At 40.5% G+C, this 21,666-nt stretch overlaps 1 protein-coding gene across 8 annotated transcripts in view; it reads left to right on the top strand.

Moving 5' to 3' along the window:
* The window catches only part of Cald1 (caldesmon 1), a 202,572-nt gene that overhangs the window by 164,163 nt on the left and 16,743 nt on the right, over positions 1–21,666 (top strand). For 6 of the 8 annotated variants that reach the window (XM_047560465.1, XM_047560467.1, XM_047560464.1 and 3 more), the window contains 6 exons: positions 1,837–1,983; positions 4,698–5,658; positions 6,910–6,987; positions 11,852–11,997; positions 17,729–17,984; positions 20,365–20,505. In XM_047560465.1, coding sequence (XP_047416421.1) covers positions 1,837–1,983; positions 4,698–5,658; positions 6,910–6,987; positions 11,852–11,997; positions 17,729–17,984; positions 20,365–20,505 — 1,729 coding nt within the window. The remainder of the gene's footprint in view (positions 1–1,836; positions 1,984–4,697; positions 5,659–6,909; positions 6,988–11,851; positions 11,998–17,728; positions 17,985–20,364; positions 20,506–21,666) is intronic. The other 2 variants (XM_047560472.1, XM_047560471.1) reach the window with 1 other exon arrangement.

The following is a 21,666-nucleotide window of genomic DNA, read 5'->3' as shown; positions in this document are numbered from 1 at the left end:
TAGCAGATTTTAGTAAGTATGAAGTAAGATTTTTTAAAGTAGCAAAGAGCAAACCAACCAACCCTTGAATTGCTAATCTTGTTTTTTATAAGATACCTAGATGAAAAACTATACGTAGCCTTCTTATTATTGAAGTCAAAAGATAATGCAGATAAAATGAAGTACTGGAACTAAGCCCCAAATGGCCAGTTTGTAAATCTAACATGAGCAAATCATCATTGGTCATATTAGATGATTGATTGCTGATATAAATTGTTTTCTCCCAATGTTTTGTTTTCTTTAATTTAAAAAGTATTTTGGTTTTATAATTATAATAATCATAAGCATATTCTAGAGGTTGCCCTATAACATTGTGCATGTTGTTAACAATACTGTATTATGCACTTAAACACTTATTAAGAGAATAGACCTCTCCGGGCATGGTAGCACATGCCTATAATCCCAGCAGCTTGGGAGTCTGAGGCTGAGGATCACAAGTTCAAAGCCAGCCTCAGCAACTTAGTGAGACCCTAAGCAAGACCCTGTCTCAGAATAAAATACAAAATAGGGCTGGGGATGTTGCTCAGTGGTTGAGTGCTACTGAGTTCAATCTCTGGTACCAAAAAAAGAGGGAGAGAATAGATCTCACATTAAGTGTTCTTACTACAATTAAAAAAAAAAAAAAAAAGAATTTCTAACATGAAACATTCACATATTTGTATTTCTTTTTGTAGATATGTAAGTAATATAATAAAAACACTTTAACTTTTCAGGGTAAAAAGCAGCCCTCTGTAATTCAGCCTCATCCACATCCCCCATCAAGCTGCCAGGCCCCGGGCCGGGCAACACTCCCCAGGCCTTGTTGGATTTCGGTATCTCAGTGTACATGACACCTTCAGAAATAGCCAAGTTAACCATCCAGACCATTTCCTCTTGACTTTGGGCATCTGTAGTTCCATAGCCTCAATTCTTCATTTGGAAATAAGTATTAGAGGAAACATACCTAGCATAGTGATACTAATTGTGTAATTTCCCCAAATAGGCATTTGCTTCCAATGAAACTGTACAGGCTAAGTAACTAGGCACATGTGGAGTCTCCTGTGGCTTTTCGACCTGTCTCAGCTCTTTGGCTTCTATCTAAATACACTCTTGTGGGCCACTGTGAGGTGCCCACCATGGGGGTAGAAGACACTGCAGCAGGATTCAGAGCACAGGAGGAGTCCTTAGAGCCACCTCTTCAAAATGTACTGACTTTGAAACCCTCAAACACTGGTCAATAACACCTCCACTCTCCAGTGAAAAGGACCTGAGAGGAAAAACAAAATCCAACCAAAGAAAACACCCTGCTCTTAATTTCCTTGAGCAATTTTGGCTTATTTCACCAAAGTCTTGGTTTGCTAACGTAACTTGATTCTTGTCCGATCTTTGTGACATTTCCTACACAAGTAATTTACGCAACATGCCAAATCCTTTTTAATAGGTCTTTTGATTATTTTGGGCTCAATACTTTGGATTTCTGCTTCTAAATTTCATGTGTGATAACTGGCTTAAGTAAAGAAATCTAAATATTGCTCACCGATAGTCTCCAAAGGCAGTCTGCTTTTCTGTAGATTTCTTAGTTTATCTGATCATTGTAGGTCATCCTCTGCAGTTATTGGATAATGCCTTTCGAGTGCTCAAAAGTTTGAAAACTAGTCAGTTGGTCCTCCAGGGTTGGGAGCTGAACCATCCTGCTAGAGTCCTGTGGTTCACTAGCAGTGAGGTTCCGCAAAGGGACCAGGGCTGCTCCTGCTGAGACGTCCATGAAAACAGTTGGCAGCTGGCCTTGCTCAGGAGCCTGCCTTTGTTATGTTCCAGAATTGCCTATCAGAGGAACGACGATGACGAAGAAGAGGCAGCCCGGGAACGCCGCCGGCGAGCCCGACAGGAACGGCTGCGGCAGAAGCAAGAGGAAGAATCCTTGGGACAGGTGACCGACCAGGTGGAGGTTCACGCCCAGAACAGGTACTGTCCTCTTTGGAGTGGAGAATTTCTCAGTTGTGTCTTAGCCTGTCTGTTGAATGAAACTTACCCAGCAAGGTATTCCCTTCTCAGTCCACCTCAACTCTTGTCCAATCTATCTGATTTGGCAAAAAATGAGGCAAAAAATGAATTAGACATTAGGACACCTTTATTCACTACACACAACACACACACACACACCATTGCCATCCCTAAACATACCCCAAGTGAAAGCTTTTATTTTGTTTTATAATCTGACATTTTTAAAATTTATTAAATATGCTGGATTATACTTTTAAATAAGAAAAACTCTTTATATTTCTTTGTATCATATTGCTGTTTTGAACTGGAGATTTACTAGTTTTAAGAGAGACTTATGTGCCTACCAAATATAGATGACTCTTGAATTTTAAAAGTAGGTATGAATTGCAGATGTCCTCTTTTTCTTAGCATAAAGCCCAACTCGGTATTTTCTGATCATCAATGTAGTATAAGTGAGATGTTTAATTTATAGTGACTTTTCAAACTTGTTTAGTAAGTTTACTATTATATTTTTTCCTACTCAGACCCTGGTAGAAATTGGAGTTGAGAACACCTAATAGGTTCAACTTCTTCAAATAGGTCTTTTGTAACAGAAATAGGAACACATGGTTCATTATGTTAATGGTTAGTATATGTCATTTATTTGCACCAAGGTCTAGAAAAGATAAGGCTATTTGGAGAAAAAATAATTTTAATTTAAAACTGCAGACTGATTAAATAAATGAAACCATATTATAAGGTCTTGCATGTGGTTTTGGTTTTTGTCTGTTTGATTTTATGCATGTTTGGCGGGAGCGGTCGATAACTCCTTTAATTCAGTCTATTTAGAAAATTATGAAGGGAAAGGGTCATGACCTCTGGGGCTCAAATTCAAGTGGTTCCATCTCTAAGGTTGTCTTGCAAATGCTGGTAGGCAAGGTCAGTTCAATAAGGAAACTTATTGGCTAGGTAGAAAAGTAGAAACCTTGACCCTTGGTGAGCAGCTCCTAATTAGGGAGGAAGGACAGCAAAGGGGACATGGGTATGATGTCCAGGACTCACTAACTGTCTTTGAATCCCAACTCGATGCTTTGCAAACTGTTTCTTCACTTAAATAGAAATAGAAGTTATACTTTTCTTCCAAGAATATAATCAAACTTTTTTTTTTTTTTTCAGATCTGGGGATTGAACTCAGGGTTGCTCTACTTCTGAGTCACATCACCAGTCATTTTTTATTTTTATTTTGAGACAAGTTCTCAATAAATTGTTGAGGTTGGGCTTCTACTTGCAGCCATCCTGCCTCAGGCTCCTGGGTAGCTGGATAGATTACAAGCACCACCAAGTCCAGCTCTTTGTTTCTTTCTTTTTTTAAGGAACACATATTCAGGTCTGGGAATATGTGACTTATCTCTGACATATTCATTAGCCTCAAGAATAAGTCTTCTTGGAACTAAATAGCTCTAACCGTCACTTGGCATTGTTACTTGAAATTGCTGTCATGATTTGTAAAAAGACAACGAAAGTTTTAACAGTCTGTTGGTTTCTTAACTTCTTATTTTCATCAGACTAACACACTGGAATTTGGGGTACCTTCTTAAAATTATTAGAATTCAGTTGATTCAAATGCCTTGCGTTAGGGATTTCCCGTGAGCTCGGAATTCTTTGTATTTTCATGGACGTTTAGTCCTGATATGTCTAATTCACCAAGAGAGTGTCCTGCAGCAATGGCAAAGGCCACAAAAGTTTGAAATCTAGGGTTTACTCCGCCATATTTTGTTGTTAAATATGAAATGTGTTTTCCCAAAATTAAGTGAACTTGAACATCAAAAGGGCCAAGTTTTGTATAAACCATGAAATTTGATGGAGTGTCTAAATATCGTGAGGCATTCGCTTCCAACTCTGGTCACAGTTCTGGTATCACATGACTGACTGTCTCCTGCCAGTGGAGACCAACGCCCTTGGCTTGGGCAGTGACCAGCACCTTCCAAGAGAGAGTGAGATGATGAGCATGGTACAGTTTGGATTTTAGAGATTTCCCTTTTTTAAAAAATTAAATACAACTACTACCTTTTGTTCATTGTAGAAAAAAAGAACAAGAAGCCTTTTATTCTTGGAAATCTTGACAAAGAAGGTAGATAATCTGTATGTTAGTCATGATAGTCCTGCTACTAAGACATTGAGCCCCCATATTTTAGTAGTTTAATATAATACATAAGTCCAGTGTGGGTATTTCTGTCTAGTAGGCAGAACCGGTCACCTGTCTTCCTTCCTCTTATGACTCCGTGAATCCCTAGAGATTTGGAGTCTTCTGATCCTGCAAACAATCAGAGATAGAAAGGACAGAGAATGGACCTCTGCTTCTTGATTGCCTTAGTTTGGACATATCACTTCTGCTCATATTTCAATGGCAATTATGGGTCACATGACCCTGCCTAGGCACAAGGAAGAGAAGAGAGTAAGAAATCCAATCCTTGATTGGCAATCACTCAAAGCACTTCTAGCATGTTAAATAGACTCCACAGAGTAAAGAATCGCACATGCTGTCATTTGAAAATCAGGCAGGTGTGTACTGCAGTGGTAACGTCCAAGGCATGTACTACTGACATTGCTCTAGTCCTGGGGGGCACTGGCTATATGAATGCAGCTCACAGATTAATCAGCAAGTTGTCTTTGGTGCTGTTCTCTCTATTGTACAGTGTCCCCGATGAAGAGTCCAAGCCAAGCACCACCAACACACAGGTGGAAGGCGATGACGAGGCTGCTCTTCTGGAGCGCCTGGCCCGGAGAGAAGAGAGACGCCAGAAACGCCTTCAGGAGGCCCTGGAGCGGCAGAAGGAGTTCGACCCAACAATAGCAGATGCCAACCTGTCACTCTCCAGCGGAAGAATGCAAAATGACACAGCTGAAAACGAGACTGCGGAGAAGGAAGGAAAAAGAGAAAGTCGCCAGGAGAGATATGAGATAGAAGAAACAGAAATAGTCACCAAGTCCTACCAGAAGAATGACTGGAGGGATGCTGAAGACAAGAAGAAAGATGGAAAAGAAAAGGAGGAGGAGGAAGAAGAGAAGCCAAAGCAAGGAGGCACTGGAGAAAATCAGGTAGAGGTGCTGGTGGAAGAGAAAACTACAGAAGCCCGGGAGGAAACAGTGGTCATGGCATTGAAAAATGGGGAAATCGATGCAGAAGAGTCTAAACTCGAGGACAGGGAACGAGGCTCAGAGGAGATTTCCCATCATGAAAAGATGGAAGAGGAAGAAAGGGAAAGAGCAGAGGCAGAAAGGCTAAGGTTGGAAGCAGAAGAAAGGGAAAGAATTAAAGCTGAACAAGAAAAACAGATAGCAGATGAACAAGCAAGAATTGAAGCTGAAGAAAGGGCAGCTGCACAAGAAAGAGAAAGGAGGGAGGCAGAGGAGAGGGAAAGGATTAAGGAGGAAGAGAGAAGGGCAGCAGAGGAGAGGCGGAGAGCCCAAGCAGAGGAGGAGGAGAAGGCTAGGCTAGAAGAGCAAAAACGTAAAAAGCAGCTAGAAGAGAAGAGGAATGAAATGCAAGAGACAAAGATAAAAGGGGAGAAAGTAGAAGAGAAAAGAGAAGGGAAGAGGGTAAATGAAAAGAAAGTGCACGAAGATAAACTTCAAACAGCTGTCCTAAAGAAACAGGTACAGTAAGCACTTTGCACCAAATGTGTGATGCCTGTGACTTACGAGAAATGTAATGCACATCAGATTTGGGACTGAGGCCACATGCATACAGCTCCACGTGCTTGATCATTTGGCAAGCTCTTTATTCATTTCTTTTTTTCAGGTCATAGCAATGCACAAGCATGACGCAATTGATTGCTGGCTAAATATGCAGTCAACCAAATTTACTGGGACAACCAGACAGAAATCAATTGCTCTGTGCTTGGTTGTTATGAATACCAGAAAAAAAAATGAATTAACCCAAAAATGATAAATGTGGTGGTGCCGTGTTGACTTACGTTTCTGCACCTGCATCTGAACTCATTCCTTTTGAATCTTTCCTGTAACCATAGGTCTACATGAGGCAAGAGGCCCGTAACTCCTCATCTCACATGTATTTTGATATTAAATAATTATAAACCTAAGGGTGGGGAATTAACATGAAGAATTATGGGCAGACATTTCATCTTAAGAAGGCAAACATAAATCCCTTGAGGGAGCTAGTTGGAACCTTTTATGAAAAAATAAAAACATATCCCTCAAAACTCTGATTTGCCATCATGTAGACCTGAGCTTAATGTAAACTTGCAGAAAGCAAGGTAGCATCAGTAACTGGTGGGAAATTAAGAGCATATGTTTTGCTCCTTTTACCTTCTGGGTGACACAAATTCATGTGGCCTGTGGAAGGATGGGAAGAATGGAGGGGAGAAAAATGTATGTAAACTGCAATTTTTTTTTTACTTTCTGCAAGGCTGCATTAAAGCACTGTCCCTAACCACCACCACCAATCCCCAAACCACAGGGAAAAAAGAGAAGCTTGCATGTGCACCTTTTCAGAAAACTCTCCGTCACCAACTCCACAACTGCCTGCCGTTGTCTTTTCACTCCTGCTTCTCTACAAGGGGCTCTGCACATGGCTATAATTGAGAAGGTCATCAATGAAGTGCACCCAGCCACACACATAAGGTTTGTAAACACACACAGGGAGCACCATGTCATGCTAGATTTCAGTGAGCACCATGGAAGGCACACCAGAGAAACCGAGTGGGAAGAAAATATCCACATTGCTGCGTAGCATCACTGACACCAAGGGGTGTAAGTACCCGCTGGGACAGCCAAAGAAGCTGTCCCGCAGCACCTGCTGAGTGATGTGCACACCCTCTCACTCCTGCAAGCTAGAAAAGAGGTTCTTTTACATGAGTGACCTTAACCATTCTTGAAAACGAAAAGGAAGAAGAAAAGGGAGCTAAAGGGCAAGCTCAAAGGCAAAAGTCCCAAGAAGACAAGACTACCTTCAAAAAGGAAGAGGTAAATGTTATTGAGAGATGATCTGATCATAAAGCAACAGAGAGCAGTGTTCCAAGGTATCTCAGGTCTGAGGATTCTCAGAATTCTAACCTCTAACCCGGTGTTTTTCAAGCCACGGCTCCTGATCCATGAGACCCACTTAGAACATCTCAAAATTAGTTCATCGGCATTTTAAAAAATGAAATGATAGAGGGTATCAGAAGGCATAGTGGGAAGTAAGTATTGCATTGTTTTAGAAATTGTCTTTCTTACTGTGGATCATAGTCAAAAAGGCTTGGAAAACACTGCCCTAATCAATCTTTCTGCTTTCTACTCTTCTGAGTGCTAATTTTTTGCCCTTGAGCCGTTCTACTTGCATTTCAATCATGAAATATTCCCAACTGGCCTTGATTAATGCTTTGACTTTTCAAAGGGAAAACACCTCCCCACACATATCTCAGTAGAAAATTTGGTGAACTGAAGATGATAATTTGGTTTTCAAAAGAAAAGTTTGGCAAAATGTTCTGCATTGCATTTCTGGGGCACACACCGGAGCAGGTGCCGGGTATTTGAAGGTAGGTAAGTAGAGAGAATGTCACAGGGCCCAACAATCAGTGTGCCACAACAGACCTCATTTTAACCATTGAGCTTATGTTAGAGCCAAATAATCCTATAAACTGTGACTCTAAGTAATAGTTAAAAATTCTTGAACATGGCAAAACTGAATCATCCAAGGCAGGAAGACCTGAGGTATTTTGCTCATGAGATTGATAAAGTGATTTGTAGCCATTGAGTGCCAACCCAAGTGTTCTCTCGCTATCTTTCTCTACCTGTTATGGCATCTGTTAAGAAAACTCAAACAGAAGAAAAATTCATTTTAAGAAAATAGATGACCAGAATAAATAAATAGGGGGTGGGTTATTTTCTTAAATGAGTTTTGTAAGATTCATATAAAATATGAGTCTTTAGTTTATGTTACATATTATATTTACTTTAAGTTTTACGTTCCCCTGGGTTTCTAACAGATGTTGTGATGGGTCAGGAGTGAATATTGAATGTGAGCACTGCCCATCTAAAGGAAGGAGAAGTGTAAATGCTAATAGGGAAACTGAATTTAGCTCTAACAAGGCAGCTCAGGCAGCATTTGAACATGAAGGGAAAGATTTCTCATTTAGTGACAATACCTACAAATTCAAATTCATCTACCAAAATAAAAACCAAACAAACCCCTCAGAAGTAAACTCAAATAGAAATGTCTCACAGGGGTCTTCTGCAGAGCTGGAGTTTTATGGTAAATACTTTTAACTACAGAAGCAAGAGGGCCTGAGTCATTAACCTGTTAACTTGATTCAACACATGGGGCAGGGGGAGGCGGGGAGGCTGCAGAAACCACCACTGGGATTCTATATGTAAAATTTAATTCAGTTCACCAAGATGTGATTTGTTGTAATGACCAAAGCCTTCTGTGCCTATATAGGGTGTCCCTGAGCTAGAAAGTATTCATCAGTGGTCACTAAAATCATCCTTTTCCTCTTTCCTTTAAGGGCCCAGTTCAGCCATGTCTGCAGTATCAGTAAGATATGCCCAGGAATAATTTCAGGCCTGCCTTTTTCCCAGTTTGCCCCACAGCACATTCCAGTGTCTCGAAACTTTGGTCTCTTTTTTTGCATAAAGTCAGATGAGCTCCTCAACCCAGCTTTAAAAAAATAATAAAAAAACAAAAACTGTACCCATGTTTTAACACTGTATAGGGAAACTGTTGGTGGAATGCTGGGGTTTCTCCTTTCTAGCTCATTTTGTTGCTGCTTTACAGAGACAACTTCCAATCATTTTACCTGACCCAGCCATTCTAAACAACCTCTTCCTATTCTCTTTTTATTTAAAAAAAAAAAAATCACACAAAGATAGACTGAACCTTTTGGTCACGGGCATCTATGCAGCATAAACAGGATGGGGCAGCCACAAGTAAACACAAACATCGCAGGAGCTTTCCTAGAGAAAACAATGCCGGAAGTCACTCCCGTGTTCCCCAAAACAAAAACAAACAACAAAACCCCCGTCTGCCTCCACTGCAGTTTAGCTTTGCTTGTAGGGGCAGTGGTGTTCAGATGATTGACAGCCCGAAAACTTAATTTAGCTTTCTCTCCAATTACAAAAAGCTAGTTCCTCACTAACGAGCGAGTTATTTCTGGTCTACAACCTAAAACAAGGTTTCTAGATGTAGCAGAGTTGCTCATACCATTCCAAACCTGGTGTTCATGTCATCTGGGCCCACACTTCCCCGTGTGCAGACAAATCCATCACCCAGGAATTTGGTTAAGTGCAGAATTGATTTAGTGGCTCGGGGTGGAGTCTAAGTTCCCTGGAGGGTCCATGTTGTATTTGGACCAAACTTGCAGTAACTAGGAATCTGGAGGACACCCATGTGATAGAAAAGGACTTGGGGTTTCTAAAACTAACAAAAACGTATTAAACCTGAACTGAAGAATTCTAACCTGCTCTCAGTTCTTCTGGCTACTCTGGAATCAAATCACGTAAGGCAATATGCTATAGCCTTTTTCCACTTGTTCCTGGATCTTTTGAGTGTCTCTCTAGCACAGGGGCATGCCACTCAGATTCCCCAAACCCACACACTCATGTTTTATCCCACTGGATATTCCAAATATCCAGTTTTGTCCAAATGATCACATTTGGCCAGAACCTTTCTAGCAAGTACACTAATGTTATCTGTGAACGAAGTACACTACCTCTTTCAGGACACTAGGTTACCTAGTAATCCCTTCAGCCCAGACTTTTTTTCATGGTAACATTCCAACCTAGAAAATCTAATTATCTTACCAAGGGGCTCAGAATCCCATGGGCTAGTACCAAACCTGTCATGGAATCCAATTCACTGTATTCCTTAAAATAAGATTTACAGGCATTATGGAATTACTTTATTCATTTCCCAGAAAGAAAATAATGTCTAAAATCAAATGATTATTATTACATTGAGAACATTTCTTAAAAAGTTTTCCAAGGAGAATATAAGCATACCATCCACCATAATCTTTTCCAATAAAGACTGAACTTGAAAAAATGGAGGAAGGCCTTTTTGTTGTCCTAGATATCTATTGTTTCACAAATCTATTTTAAATACCTCTTTGGTCAGTAAATCTGATAATATATTTTGAAAGAATGGAAATGTTTCTGACTGCAAAATAGGAGAAATGAATTTAAAGAAATTTCTCTATGCATAGTGCTCCAAAACCATGAGATTTGACTCAGAATTTGTTTCCTGGTTATCCCTGAAATGGAGTACCCCTAAATTCTGAACTTGTTCCCCTAGATCCTTCTTAACCAGGGTCTAAACTCCAGTCCCTGCTCTCTGGGGTTCTATTCAACAATAGTAATCCAGGATGAGAAAATGCCTGCTCCTCCTGCCTGTCCCATGGACACTGATTTATTGTTTGGCAAGGACAGCCACTAAGTGGTCACTATCAAGTCATGTCCTTGAGCGTCCTTCTTCTGTTGTAGCCGTTCATGACCAATCAGGAGCCAGGAGGGAAAAGATGTTATAAAAGATTAGGAAGATCTCATCCCACTCTGTCTTTGCACAAACCTCGGACCAGCATCCTGGAGATTTGTTCAAGTGACATAACTAGGTTGTTAGCAGCATTGGAACCCAAATCAAGTCCCCTGACTTGCAGAGAAGTCTTCCGAGAGTGAACAACACTCTAGATCCCCTCTTTGGCCTTGCCAAGGGACATCCTTGTACATCCCCCTCTTGGAGAAAGATTAAAGTCTTAGCTAATTAGGGCAATCTCACAGGAAATAGTCCACCAATTTAATAAGTAACACTCAAAGAAGATAATCAAGCAAAAGACTGTTGAAATTCAGAGCAGGAAAAAAAAATGTACTCGGCTTTGTAAAACATGCCCTTTAGGAGTAGATGTTCAGAGGGTGTTGAAGAATAGCTGGAAACAGGTGTGGGACCAGGTGAGAAGAGCAGAAGCACAAGTTCCCATAGCCTCCCCTGCTTCTGGAGGATTCTTCAGAGCATTAGAGCTTCATAACTCTTCACTGTAAAGAACAATAATGAACCTCACCTGCCTTCATGCTTATATTTTAAGAATGTATGAGGTGATGTAGCAATAATTTGAGCTCTTTTGTCCTCCCAAAGCTATGTAAATTCGTTTTACTTTGAAATAATGTCTCCCCACAACAATCACAAAACCAATTCCAGAGGAATAAATTTTTCTTAGCAAGGCAAATCCTGGAATTGTTCCCATTCCATTCTAGTAGCTATAGTGGTTTCCACAGTTACAAATATGGTCTTACAGATCTCTCTTAAGTCCTCACACTCAAAGTGGGTTACTATGTGTTCCGTCCTTGGTTCCCAGTTACTCATTGGATTAAAATACAAGAGTGGTGTTCTCCAGAATTGGCTTGGTAGATCTTCTCTTCTTTCCTCTTCACTTGTGTCCTAGTCAAACATTCACTGTCCATCCCAGAAGAAACCTGGCCAACCAACCTGACCATTCTTCCATCAAAACCACACTAAATTCCCAGTGGGAACCACAAACAACTACTCTTACGTGGCATTCCCAGAACTTAATCGTTTCCAAACATCCCCACTGATCTCCAAAATAAAAACCCCAATGAGATCAGAGATGATATTTTCTTCCTAAAATTATGGTCAAGGTCTTTGCCTATAGGCTAAGGGACCATAGCTCACTCTCTAAAAATGTCCCCTGACCCCCGCTACCACACCATTCTTCAGGTGATTGTTCTGCTTCTGAGTTTGCTGGCTTCCTAAAAATGTTGGGTCTTTTTTGGTAATACCAACCAAAACCTAATAAGAGTCTCATTGTTATGTTTCTTCCTAATGTGTACTGTTGGTTAGATCAAAGATGAGAAGATTAAAAAAGACAAAGAGCCCAAAGAAGAAGTGAAGAGCTTCTTGGATCGAAAGAAGGGATTTACAGAAGTGAAGTCACAGAATGGAGAATTCATGACCCACAAACTTAAACATACTGAGAATACTTTCAGGTAAGAGGTAGTGATTAAGTTAACAATAACTGTGTTCACATGTGGGGGGAAAAGAAACAGTCTCCCTGTTCTGTGCCTCCAGACAGAAACGTGCTAAACAGGCAACATTCTTTGGTTGCAAGGTCACTGACCATTGTCTTAGAGATACACAGTCAGCAGGTCTGTCTCTCGCATCACTAATAGGAGACCAGCAGTCATTGCTCAACCAGGCTTAGTCTGCTTTTCCTTTTTTTTTTTTTTATGCAAGACAGATCATAGTTGGCATCCATGTTCCTATTCACGGACCTAAAATACTCACGTAACATCAGTTTGTTAAAAAATATTGTGACTAGGGTTAATATCATTGGTCCAATCTCTATGTAGTCTGACCAACTTCATAAGAGACCCTTCTCAGTACCATTTTCAAGAATTCATTTTTTAAGGGTTGTTTAAAAACCCTTGTTTCATAGCCAAATACTTGGGAACTAAGTCATATGTCTTTACCAAAGCCCTGAATGTTCATTTGCTTTGGGAATCTCTAAGAGAGAGGGTGAGGACCTGGAACTACTGTCCATTTCAGACAGTCTGAAAAACTCTGGTATAGCTTCAGATTCCCTCTCCTCACACACCCCCTCCCTATTATATTGAAAATCCAGGCAATTGATTATAGGACAGACTAGACCAGTATATGCACATAAACCCTCACTTCTAGATACAGGTGAATGCTGAGATCTGTCCATCAGTTTTGTAGGTGCAGAGATTCTCTGTGCCCCATCACACACACATTCCCTCCAGCCACTTGTGCCAAATCCCAACCTCTGTCTGTTATATCCCTGGCTGCCAGGCCAGATGTGCTGCAAAAGAGTATGGGGCTCCTACGGTGTGGATTTCCATGTGGCTGATCTTTGGCAGCAGCCTGGCCTGTAAACCTTGCTTTTCTGAACACATCAAATAAGAAAATCACCCAGGAAGTATTATGTACAAGTTAGACTTGCTTCTGACATCTAAGTTTTGGAAACATTCAGATGCTGTAGACTACTAGGGATGGACATGTCAGGCTCATCTAAGAGGCTAAGAGGTGTAAACCTAGGTGCCCCAGGAACATTTTTTTTTCTATTTAACAGTCTGAGTAGGAACCTAGTCACATTTATGAGCCTAAAATACTCAGGATAAAGGTATGCATGAGAGACCTAAAGACATCTAGGAGGGAGAAAGAAAGGTAAACCTTGTAGACATTACTTGGAATTGGCAAGGGAGTCAACGTGAGGATTAAGTTTTTGGAAATTCGTAGAAAACCTACAAAGTGAGTTGATCCGGGCTGGTAAACTGAATCCAAAGCTTGCTTCAGTAGCTGTAGCTTAATGGCTTAAAGCCCTACCCGAGTGTCAGATTCATGAAAAGTGTTCGGTGAATATGACTCAGTATCATTACATTTTTATTACTTGATTGTTTAAAATATGTTTTATAGGTAAAAGATTTTTTTTTTTTAAGGGACCAGTGTTTTTTTTTAAAAAAAATCTGTCACTAGAAAGAAGTTTAGTTAACGATTAGCAAACTTGCCCAGGAGCTTCTGTCAAAGCCCAAATTAATAATTAGTACGCCTATTGTATAGAGATCTAAAGAGCTGGATAATTCAAAGAGAAGAAAAGTCACAAGAGATGGCAACAAGCCCTAAGAATGCTTAAATGTGCCTCCAGCCTTAGTTTTTCCATCTTCGGGCAGGGGGGAAAAAAAAAAAAACCAAGGGAACAAATCGTCCTCGTGTTATTCATTTCTGCTCAGCCACCGTCATCCATGAGTTTTCATTCCGGCTAGAAGGTGATGCTAACATAAGTGGAGAAGCCTGGTTTTGTTCCACATTGTATAAAATGAGAGCGAGGAAGGAAATAAAAGCTTCTTTTTAGACAAGCTTCGTCCCTCCTAGCTTAACTGAAAACAAACTGTGTTCCCAGTGGCCAGGGGCCTGAAGTTCATGGTGAGTTTAACCTAAAGAAGCCAAGGATAGGGGAGAGAAGGTTATGGAAGAAATTTCCCTGCTGAGAGTCTGCCAGCACATGTAAGGAGAGGTGAAGTGGCCAAAGTCTTGCTCTTCTTTTGACCAGGATTTGTTTTATTTTTCTATTTTTAAGGTGAGAATTAAAGGATTTTTTCTGATTATCAGTAGCATTTTTCCAGATATTCTTAACATAGCACTCAAGATAGACAGGCCTATGGACCATAATATGTCTATGTGTGAATATAATTGTAAGTATATATTTTTAAATTGATTCTTGCACCATGCACAGCAATGTAGTGCAGCTAACTTTCTATACCAAAAAGTACAAACCTACAGTCATGATGTTAGAGTTCACTGGCTAATGTATTGACTTACTTAACCAGTCCCTTATCATGGACACTTTGATTGTCCAAAACAAAGACTGAGCGACACCTAGTGGTACTTAGAGAAGTTTCCATTAGTCATGTCCCGCTCCTGCAAGTAATATGGTGAGGAGAGTTTCTAAGCAAAGATGGAAAGACTTGACTGAACTGAGAGAGGTGTCGCAGGCCTGTGAACATTTTAGACTCTGAAAGAACAACGTTAAGTTTAAGAGACCCTCTAAACTTGTTTGAATTCAGAATAAAAGAATTAATCTTTAATAGTCAAGAACCTAGAATAATATTTAAAAAATTTTTAACCTCTGTCCATAGCAAGGAACAAATTTTGTATCATGACCCACGATACACATATGTATATTATAACTGAAACAAGTCCGTCAAGAAATGGTGCTTTTTTTTTCTCTATGCAATGCACTCGATATATTCTCTTCCATTTTTAAATTGCTGGTTACAAACCACTAAATTGATCTTTTAATCTGCAGATGGAAAAAACATTGTCCTAGAGGTCATAGTATATTCAGAACTGCCTCAGTGCTTAAAAAGCATGAGATGCACAAAATAAGATCAGTATTGTATAATGTGTATCATTAACCCATTTGTTGTTTTATTTGTTCTCTTGTTCCATAGCTGGAAGTATTGTGCCACTCTTTTTTTTAATTTGTTCTTTTTAAATAGACATGACAGTAGAGTGTATTTTGACACATCATACATACGTGGAGGATGACTTATTCTAATTTGGACCCCATTCTTGTGCTTGAGCCTGATGTGGAGTTTCACTGGTCATGTCTTCATTTATGAGTTCTGTCTGTTTCATTCCACTGTCTTTCCTATTCCCATCCCCTCCCCTTCCCTTCATTCATACCACTCTTTACACAGAATAAATGACATTAGATAGTGGTGATTCTTTCATTCCTCAGACAAAGGTATCAAGAATGGGCTACCCATGTCTACATCTTGTTAATACCTGTTAACTAGTATTTAAATAGCAGACATGCTACATCCTTGTCTTTCAATTAAGACTACCTCTAACAAGGCCCTTCAAACTCCCTGCTGAATTCTCCTAAATATAGTCCCAAGAGGATCCCATCTATCTATGGGAATTCTGCTTTAGTGAAAACAGAGTGTTTGGTGGAAGTCCTCCTGTGAGTACTAACATATGTCAAAGTCACCAGGAACCTAACTCTATTAGATAGAAATTTATTAAAGGAGCTTGGAGTTAGTTAGTAGGTGCCTGTGATGTTGTTCCATGTTTTCCTGTGATCCGTGTAACGCATTAAGAATGCTAGCTCTGGAGAAAACTTTCACATAAGGATTCAGGATAGCATTCTGTCTTTAGCCTTAACATATTCCCAGTTCTGTCATGAAATCCCTGTGGGTCATCCTTAGTTTCAGAGGAAAATTCAAGTTTCAATTTCAGTCCCTATTATTAAAGTCTTGTCCATCTTCTTCCAGTTTTATAAGCTGTGCTGTCTGATAAAGCATTGTTTGACTCAGGTATGGATGGTGAGTTGGTTTAGACTAGAAATTCTAGAGACTTCAAGGTAGGGCACATACCTCACAGACTGTCCTCAAAGTGCCAGGTGAGTGGTACAGAGGTGGGCTAACTTCTATTTCAACTGATTCATCAAATTTAACTTCAGGCATAATTATAGTTTAGTGAAAAGTAGAGTGTAATTGGTAGAGAAACATTAGGATTCAGTCATGGTTTAACAACTTTTAGCTACCAAACCTTTGGGTATATTATTTTCTCTTTCATCTATGATGCACTTATTCACAGAATAGGGATAATAAACCTAACCTGCCAACTTTCCACTTATTGTGACTGTTAAATAAGATAGTGAACAAGAAAAGGGTTTAGGGCTAGGGATGTAGCTCAGTTGGTAGAGTGCTTGCCTCACAAGCACAAGTCCCTGGGTTCAATCCCCAGCACCACAAAAAAAAAAGAAAAAGGAAAGGGTTTATAAATTTGTTATAAATGACATTTAAGTAACCACCCTAACCATATCAGAGCTAATTTAGTAATCTTAAAACCTGTTAAGGAATATTCCAGTTGTGTTGGGGTCAAAGAGGGGAGAAAATACACAAATCGAACACACACAGGTTAATGTGTGACCATTAAGAACTTTCTAGAAGCAGCTCTATAAAAATAGACAGGTATTATTGTATTTAGCTCAATCAAGAGACAACGGGTAATTTCATCTGCCAGAAAGCTGCTAGAGCATGCTTAAGGCAGAGCTATGGAGAGGTAGATGTATTGGTTTCCGTACTTACCCCAAGTTCAACCATTTTTTCCTGTCTCCAGTGCCTGAATCTTTCCATCTTCTCTCCTGATCCATCTTGGATCCAGGCAGATCCAAGACCACCAGTAACTTATTTAGGCCTGCCTAAATTTTAAAACTCATTCTGTAGTCACAGACTATAGGTCCTCCTCTCTAGTAACAACTAATATTTACAAAAGTGAATAAATTAACATTTATATAATAAATAATCCTATGGGACCTAAAGAGTAGCCCACTGAGGCAAATAGAATCCTTGTCTTTCCCTATCTTTAATTGTAGTAAAAAAAAAAATTTACCACTTTAGCCCCTGTTAAGCTTGCAGTCTGGTACTGTTAAGTATATTCTCAATGTTGTACGAGGATCTCCAAAATCATTTCCTCTCGCTGAGCCCAAACTCTGCACCCTTTTAAATACCTCCTGTTTTTCCTGACCTAGTCCCAAGTAACCATCCTTCTTTTTTCTGTTTCTATTAATTTGATTAGTTTAGATCTTTTATACAAGTAGAACCATATGGTATTTGTCTTTTTGTAACCAGCTTATTTCACTTAGCATAATGTCCTCAAGTTCATCCATGTCTAAGTGTGTGTCAGAATTTCTTTCCTTTCGAAGGCTGAATAATATTCCACAGAATAGATACACCACATTTTGCTTATTCATTGGGTTGCTTTCCCCTCTTGGCTATTGTGAATAATGCTGCTCTGAATGTGGATGTACAACCATCTCAAGACCCTGCAGTCAGTCCCTCTGATATATACCAGATGGGCTGCTGGACCATACATTGGGTAGCTCTATTTTTAATTTTTTAAGGAACCTCTGTTCTGTATTCCATAGCAGCTGCACCATTTTACACTCCCACCAACAATGCCTATTTGCCCTCATTCTGCAGCTGAGGAAGTCAAGGATAAATGGCACAGTAGGGACCCTGTTGAGACCTTGTGATTCCTGGAGGACCCCCAAACTACACCCTGGTGTGGGCACCCAGGGTCTACCGATGGCCAGTGGAGATCTGGCCTGGGGTGCAGAACCTGCACACAGACACCCGCTCCTTCCAGCGGAGGCTGCTCGGCTGAAGCCCGGAATCTCTCTGTCCCCCGCAGCCCCAGCCGCCCTGGAGCCAGGGCCGGGGAGGCCGAGGGCGCCCCGCAGGTGGAAGCCGGCAAGCGGCTGGAGGAGCTCCGCCGCCGCCGCGGGGAGACCGAGAGCGAAGAGTTCGAAAAGCTCAAACAGAAGCAGCAGGAGGCGGCCTTGGAGCTGGAGGAGCTGAAGAAAAAGAGGGAGGAACGAAGGAAGGTCCTGGAGGAGGAAGAGCAGAGGAGGAAGCAGGAGGAAGCCGACCGCAAAGCCAGAGAGGAGGTAGGAGCGCAGCCGCCCGCGGCGCCCTGAGCTGCTCTGGGTCAAAATACACGGTTTAGGAACAGTAGCCTGACTGTGTGCTAGGCATGGGTCTGAAACCTGTAGACATGTTAATTTAGCCAGTTCTCATATGTAAAGTGGGTACTGATCCCATTTTTCAGACCAGGAAACTGAGGCGGTTTCTGTAATTTTCTCAAAGTCCGATATGCCTTCTTAGCCCATTGCCCTATATTGCTTCTCAATAAAGGACAGGGAGAGAGAGGGCCAGGCGTTGTGGCTCAATGGTGAAGCTTTGCCTGGCACGTGTGAGGCACTGAGTTCATCCTCAGCACCACATAAAAAGAAATAAAGGCATCGTGTCCATATACAACTTAAAAATATAAAAACCTTTAAAAAAGAGAGAAAACTTAGAAAGATGAAAAATCTGCAAACTAGGTACAAGAACTAAGTTACATGATAGTTGTTTTCTAATAGTTGAAGAGTTTTTTTGTAGAGAAGATTTTTAAAAATAGATTCAAATGTAAATAAGCAGGGTATCTAATTTGTTCACTGCTGTGTACCCAGGACCCAGTACAGTGCCTGACATACTGCAAGAGTCCTATCATTATGAACAGATGAATTTGTTCCATCCTTTAAGACAGAACTAAAAACAACAGATAAAGTTACAAGAAAGAAAACTTTAGTTCAGCATATGAAAAAATGCTTACCCAGCTACAACTTATACTGCTACAGTTTACAAAAACATTCTTTCCTTTGGTCCTGGGGTATGTTCTCATTTTATGGGCAAAGAAACCAGGAATCAAATAGTTTAAGTGGCTTATTTGAAGATTCTTGATGATAAGTGGTAGAATCAGTAGTGGTTGGGATCCAACTTTTTCAACTCTTGAGCCTAGAACTTTTGAGATAATGATCACCCAACCTTCAATATATGCAGGAAGCTTTTCAATGACTTTCTTTTTTTTTTTTTTTTTTTTTTGGTACTGGGGATTGAACTCAGGGCCTTGTGCTTGTGAAGCAAGCACTCTACCAGCTGAACTATCTCCCCAGCCCTTCAATGACTTTCTGACATGAATTCTGTACACAATTTTCCTGAACTGTGTGAAAAGTTTGTATAAATCTTTCCAAGGTCAACTTTGAATGAACCAATGAACTTTGATTGGAAAGTCATTGTGATGGTAGAGTTTTATAATCAGACATACCTGGCCTTGTATCCTAACAATGCCACTTACAACCTGCTAATTACTCTGTCTTGTTTTATCTGTGAAATAATATCTACTTTGCAGGATTTTTCTGATGACTGAATAGATCATTGTAGTCACAGTGCCTAGCACAAAATAGGAACTCAAAAAGTGGTAGCTATCATTATCCTTGCCATTATTATTGTGTTGTTTAGAAGAGGAGCGTATCAGGAAGGCAGAAGGGAAATTATAAACTCTTAGAACTGGATTCTACCTGGAGGGTAATCTACCAAAGCACTGTATCCTTCTGTAACATCCTCTGACCGATGGACATTAGTCTCTGCCTAAGAATACTAGTGATAATGATCTCATAGTTTGAAAACTACAAAAGGCTGCATAAATCTCTCAAGAAATCATTCATAGAAGACAGGCAACTTGATCCGACCTCTGAACTTTTGGCCTGATAAAGAACAGAACAGAGTGTTCTAGGCCAGAAATGGAGGCACAGAGGGGTTCATGAGACAGATCGTAAACATCTGTAATTTCACCACTTGGTCACAATACTGACATCATTTCAGGTTTGTCAAACCATCTAACATAATGCATAATCAATAATTAAACAGAGGGCTAAAATGTAAATGTATTCAGTTGTGGCCACAGGCAACCATAAAATCATCTCTTGTACAATTTGGTAAATATAGTACCATGGATTTATAAAACTTTTTGTGTAAGTGATCTCATTTATTTTGCAACTCTTCTAGAAAATAGATAGGAAGCTTATTTGTATTTCTTGTACATACACAGAAAGGAAAGGTCAGTATTAAATGACTTACAGGATAGTGAGGCTAATATATCAACATTAAGGGAATCCACCATACTGAGCGTTAGTCTCAGCATTTTAAGTCGCTACTGTTAAGTAGCTACTATGATTGTCTCTATTTTTCAGATGAAGAAACTGAAGCATGTAGCAGATAAATAACCTGGCAAGGAACACAGAGTGGAAAGCAGAGAGGCCAGAATCCAAATCCAAGTGGCTGGACGTCAGTGCTCAGGCCTGACCCCTAGTGACCACCTTGAAAACAGAGTAGTGCCCAATCTAAAGCCGAAGTCTGTTACCGGCCAGTGCTCTTCCTCCCAGAACACTCTTCCCTTTTCCCTGAAGCTGGCTGTGAGGTTCTGGTTATTTGTTCTTTCTTTTTTAGGAAGAGAAGAGGAGGCTAAAGGAAGAGATTGAAAGGCGAAGGGCGGAAGCTGCCGAGAAACGCCAGAAAATGCCAGAAGATGGCTTGTCAGACGACAAGAAGCCGTTCAAGTGCTTCACTCCTAAAGGTTCATCTCTCAAGGTATCTTCAGCTCCTCTCCCCACTCTGGATGACCTTCTTCTAGTATTTCTTTTACATCAGAAGCCTGATTCCAACCCCCTGTTTAGTTATTGTTTGTGCAAAGTCATCCTTCTGTTCAGGCTGCTATAAGGAGATGCCTGAGACGAGGTAATTTGTGAACAACAGCAATGTCTGGCTCATGGTTCTGGAGACTGGGAAGTCCAAGGCAAGGTGCCAGAAGATTCAGTAGCTGGTGAAGGCCTGTGCCTCAGTGACTTCTCATTGTGTTCTCACTCAGTGGAAGGAAAAGGAGGGGACAACAGGGCCCCTTGGGCCTCTTGTAAGGCACTAATCCCATTCCTGAGGGCTCCACCCTCCTGACCCAGCCACCTGCCTCCAGCCCCGCCTGTTAACATCAGCACCCTGGAGATTAGAGTTCAACAGATGAAATTTGGAGGAGCTAGACCACAGTCCCTTTTTTCAGCCATTTCATAACTTCTCTTGTTTACAACATGTGGAAAGAAAGAGGTGAGATTTGTATCTGTTGTGAATGTGACACTTGGGTGCACATTAAGATGACATGCAATGATTATCTCTAAATTTCATTGGTCCATTCTCTTCGTACCTCATTGCTTTGAGCAATTGAGAATGGAATCATTTAAAGTTTATAAAATGGGTTTTTAGTGCATCTGAAGTTTGAAAAGGATTTGTGCTGCTTTCCACGCTAGCTTCGTCATCTTCAAAAGCAGGGCCACCAGAAATGACAGCTGTTCAAATTTCAGAGCTGTGATCACAGGAAGAGATGAAAGGCAACTTGGATAGGGTCCTTTGCCAGGTTGAGTTTGGTCCTACTCTTGCCCTCATGGAACAGAGTTCCTGTAAAATGGAAGCACTTCCTAGAGAAGGAGGAACCGAGCCAGGGAGATGACAGAATAGGGAAAAGACTGCAGATTTGGGAAAGCACTATCTGTTGCTTACAATCAATCTGCCCCGTATCTTTTGCTTTGAGGATTAACATTTAATTGAGCACCTAGCACAGTGCCTTGCATATTGAAGATACTAATAAATATTTGTTAAAGGAATAGATGAAAGAATGAATGAGTCTTCAGTGAACTTTTAACATTTTTATTCTATCCTCATTTTCCATCAACCTACCTAGGTTATGAAGCATCAACAAGGAGC

Source organism: Sciurus carolinensis, chromosome 8 (assembly GCF_902686445.1).
Source record: "Sciurus carolinensis chromosome 8, mSciCar1.2, whole genome shotgun sequence".
In the NCBI taxonomy this organism is placed as follows: domain Eukaryota; kingdom Metazoa; phylum Chordata; class Mammalia; order Rodentia; family Sciuridae; genus Sciurus; species Sciurus carolinensis.
Note: the sequence above shows the minus strand (reverse complement) of the source record. Positions and strands in the feature narration are given on the sequence as shown.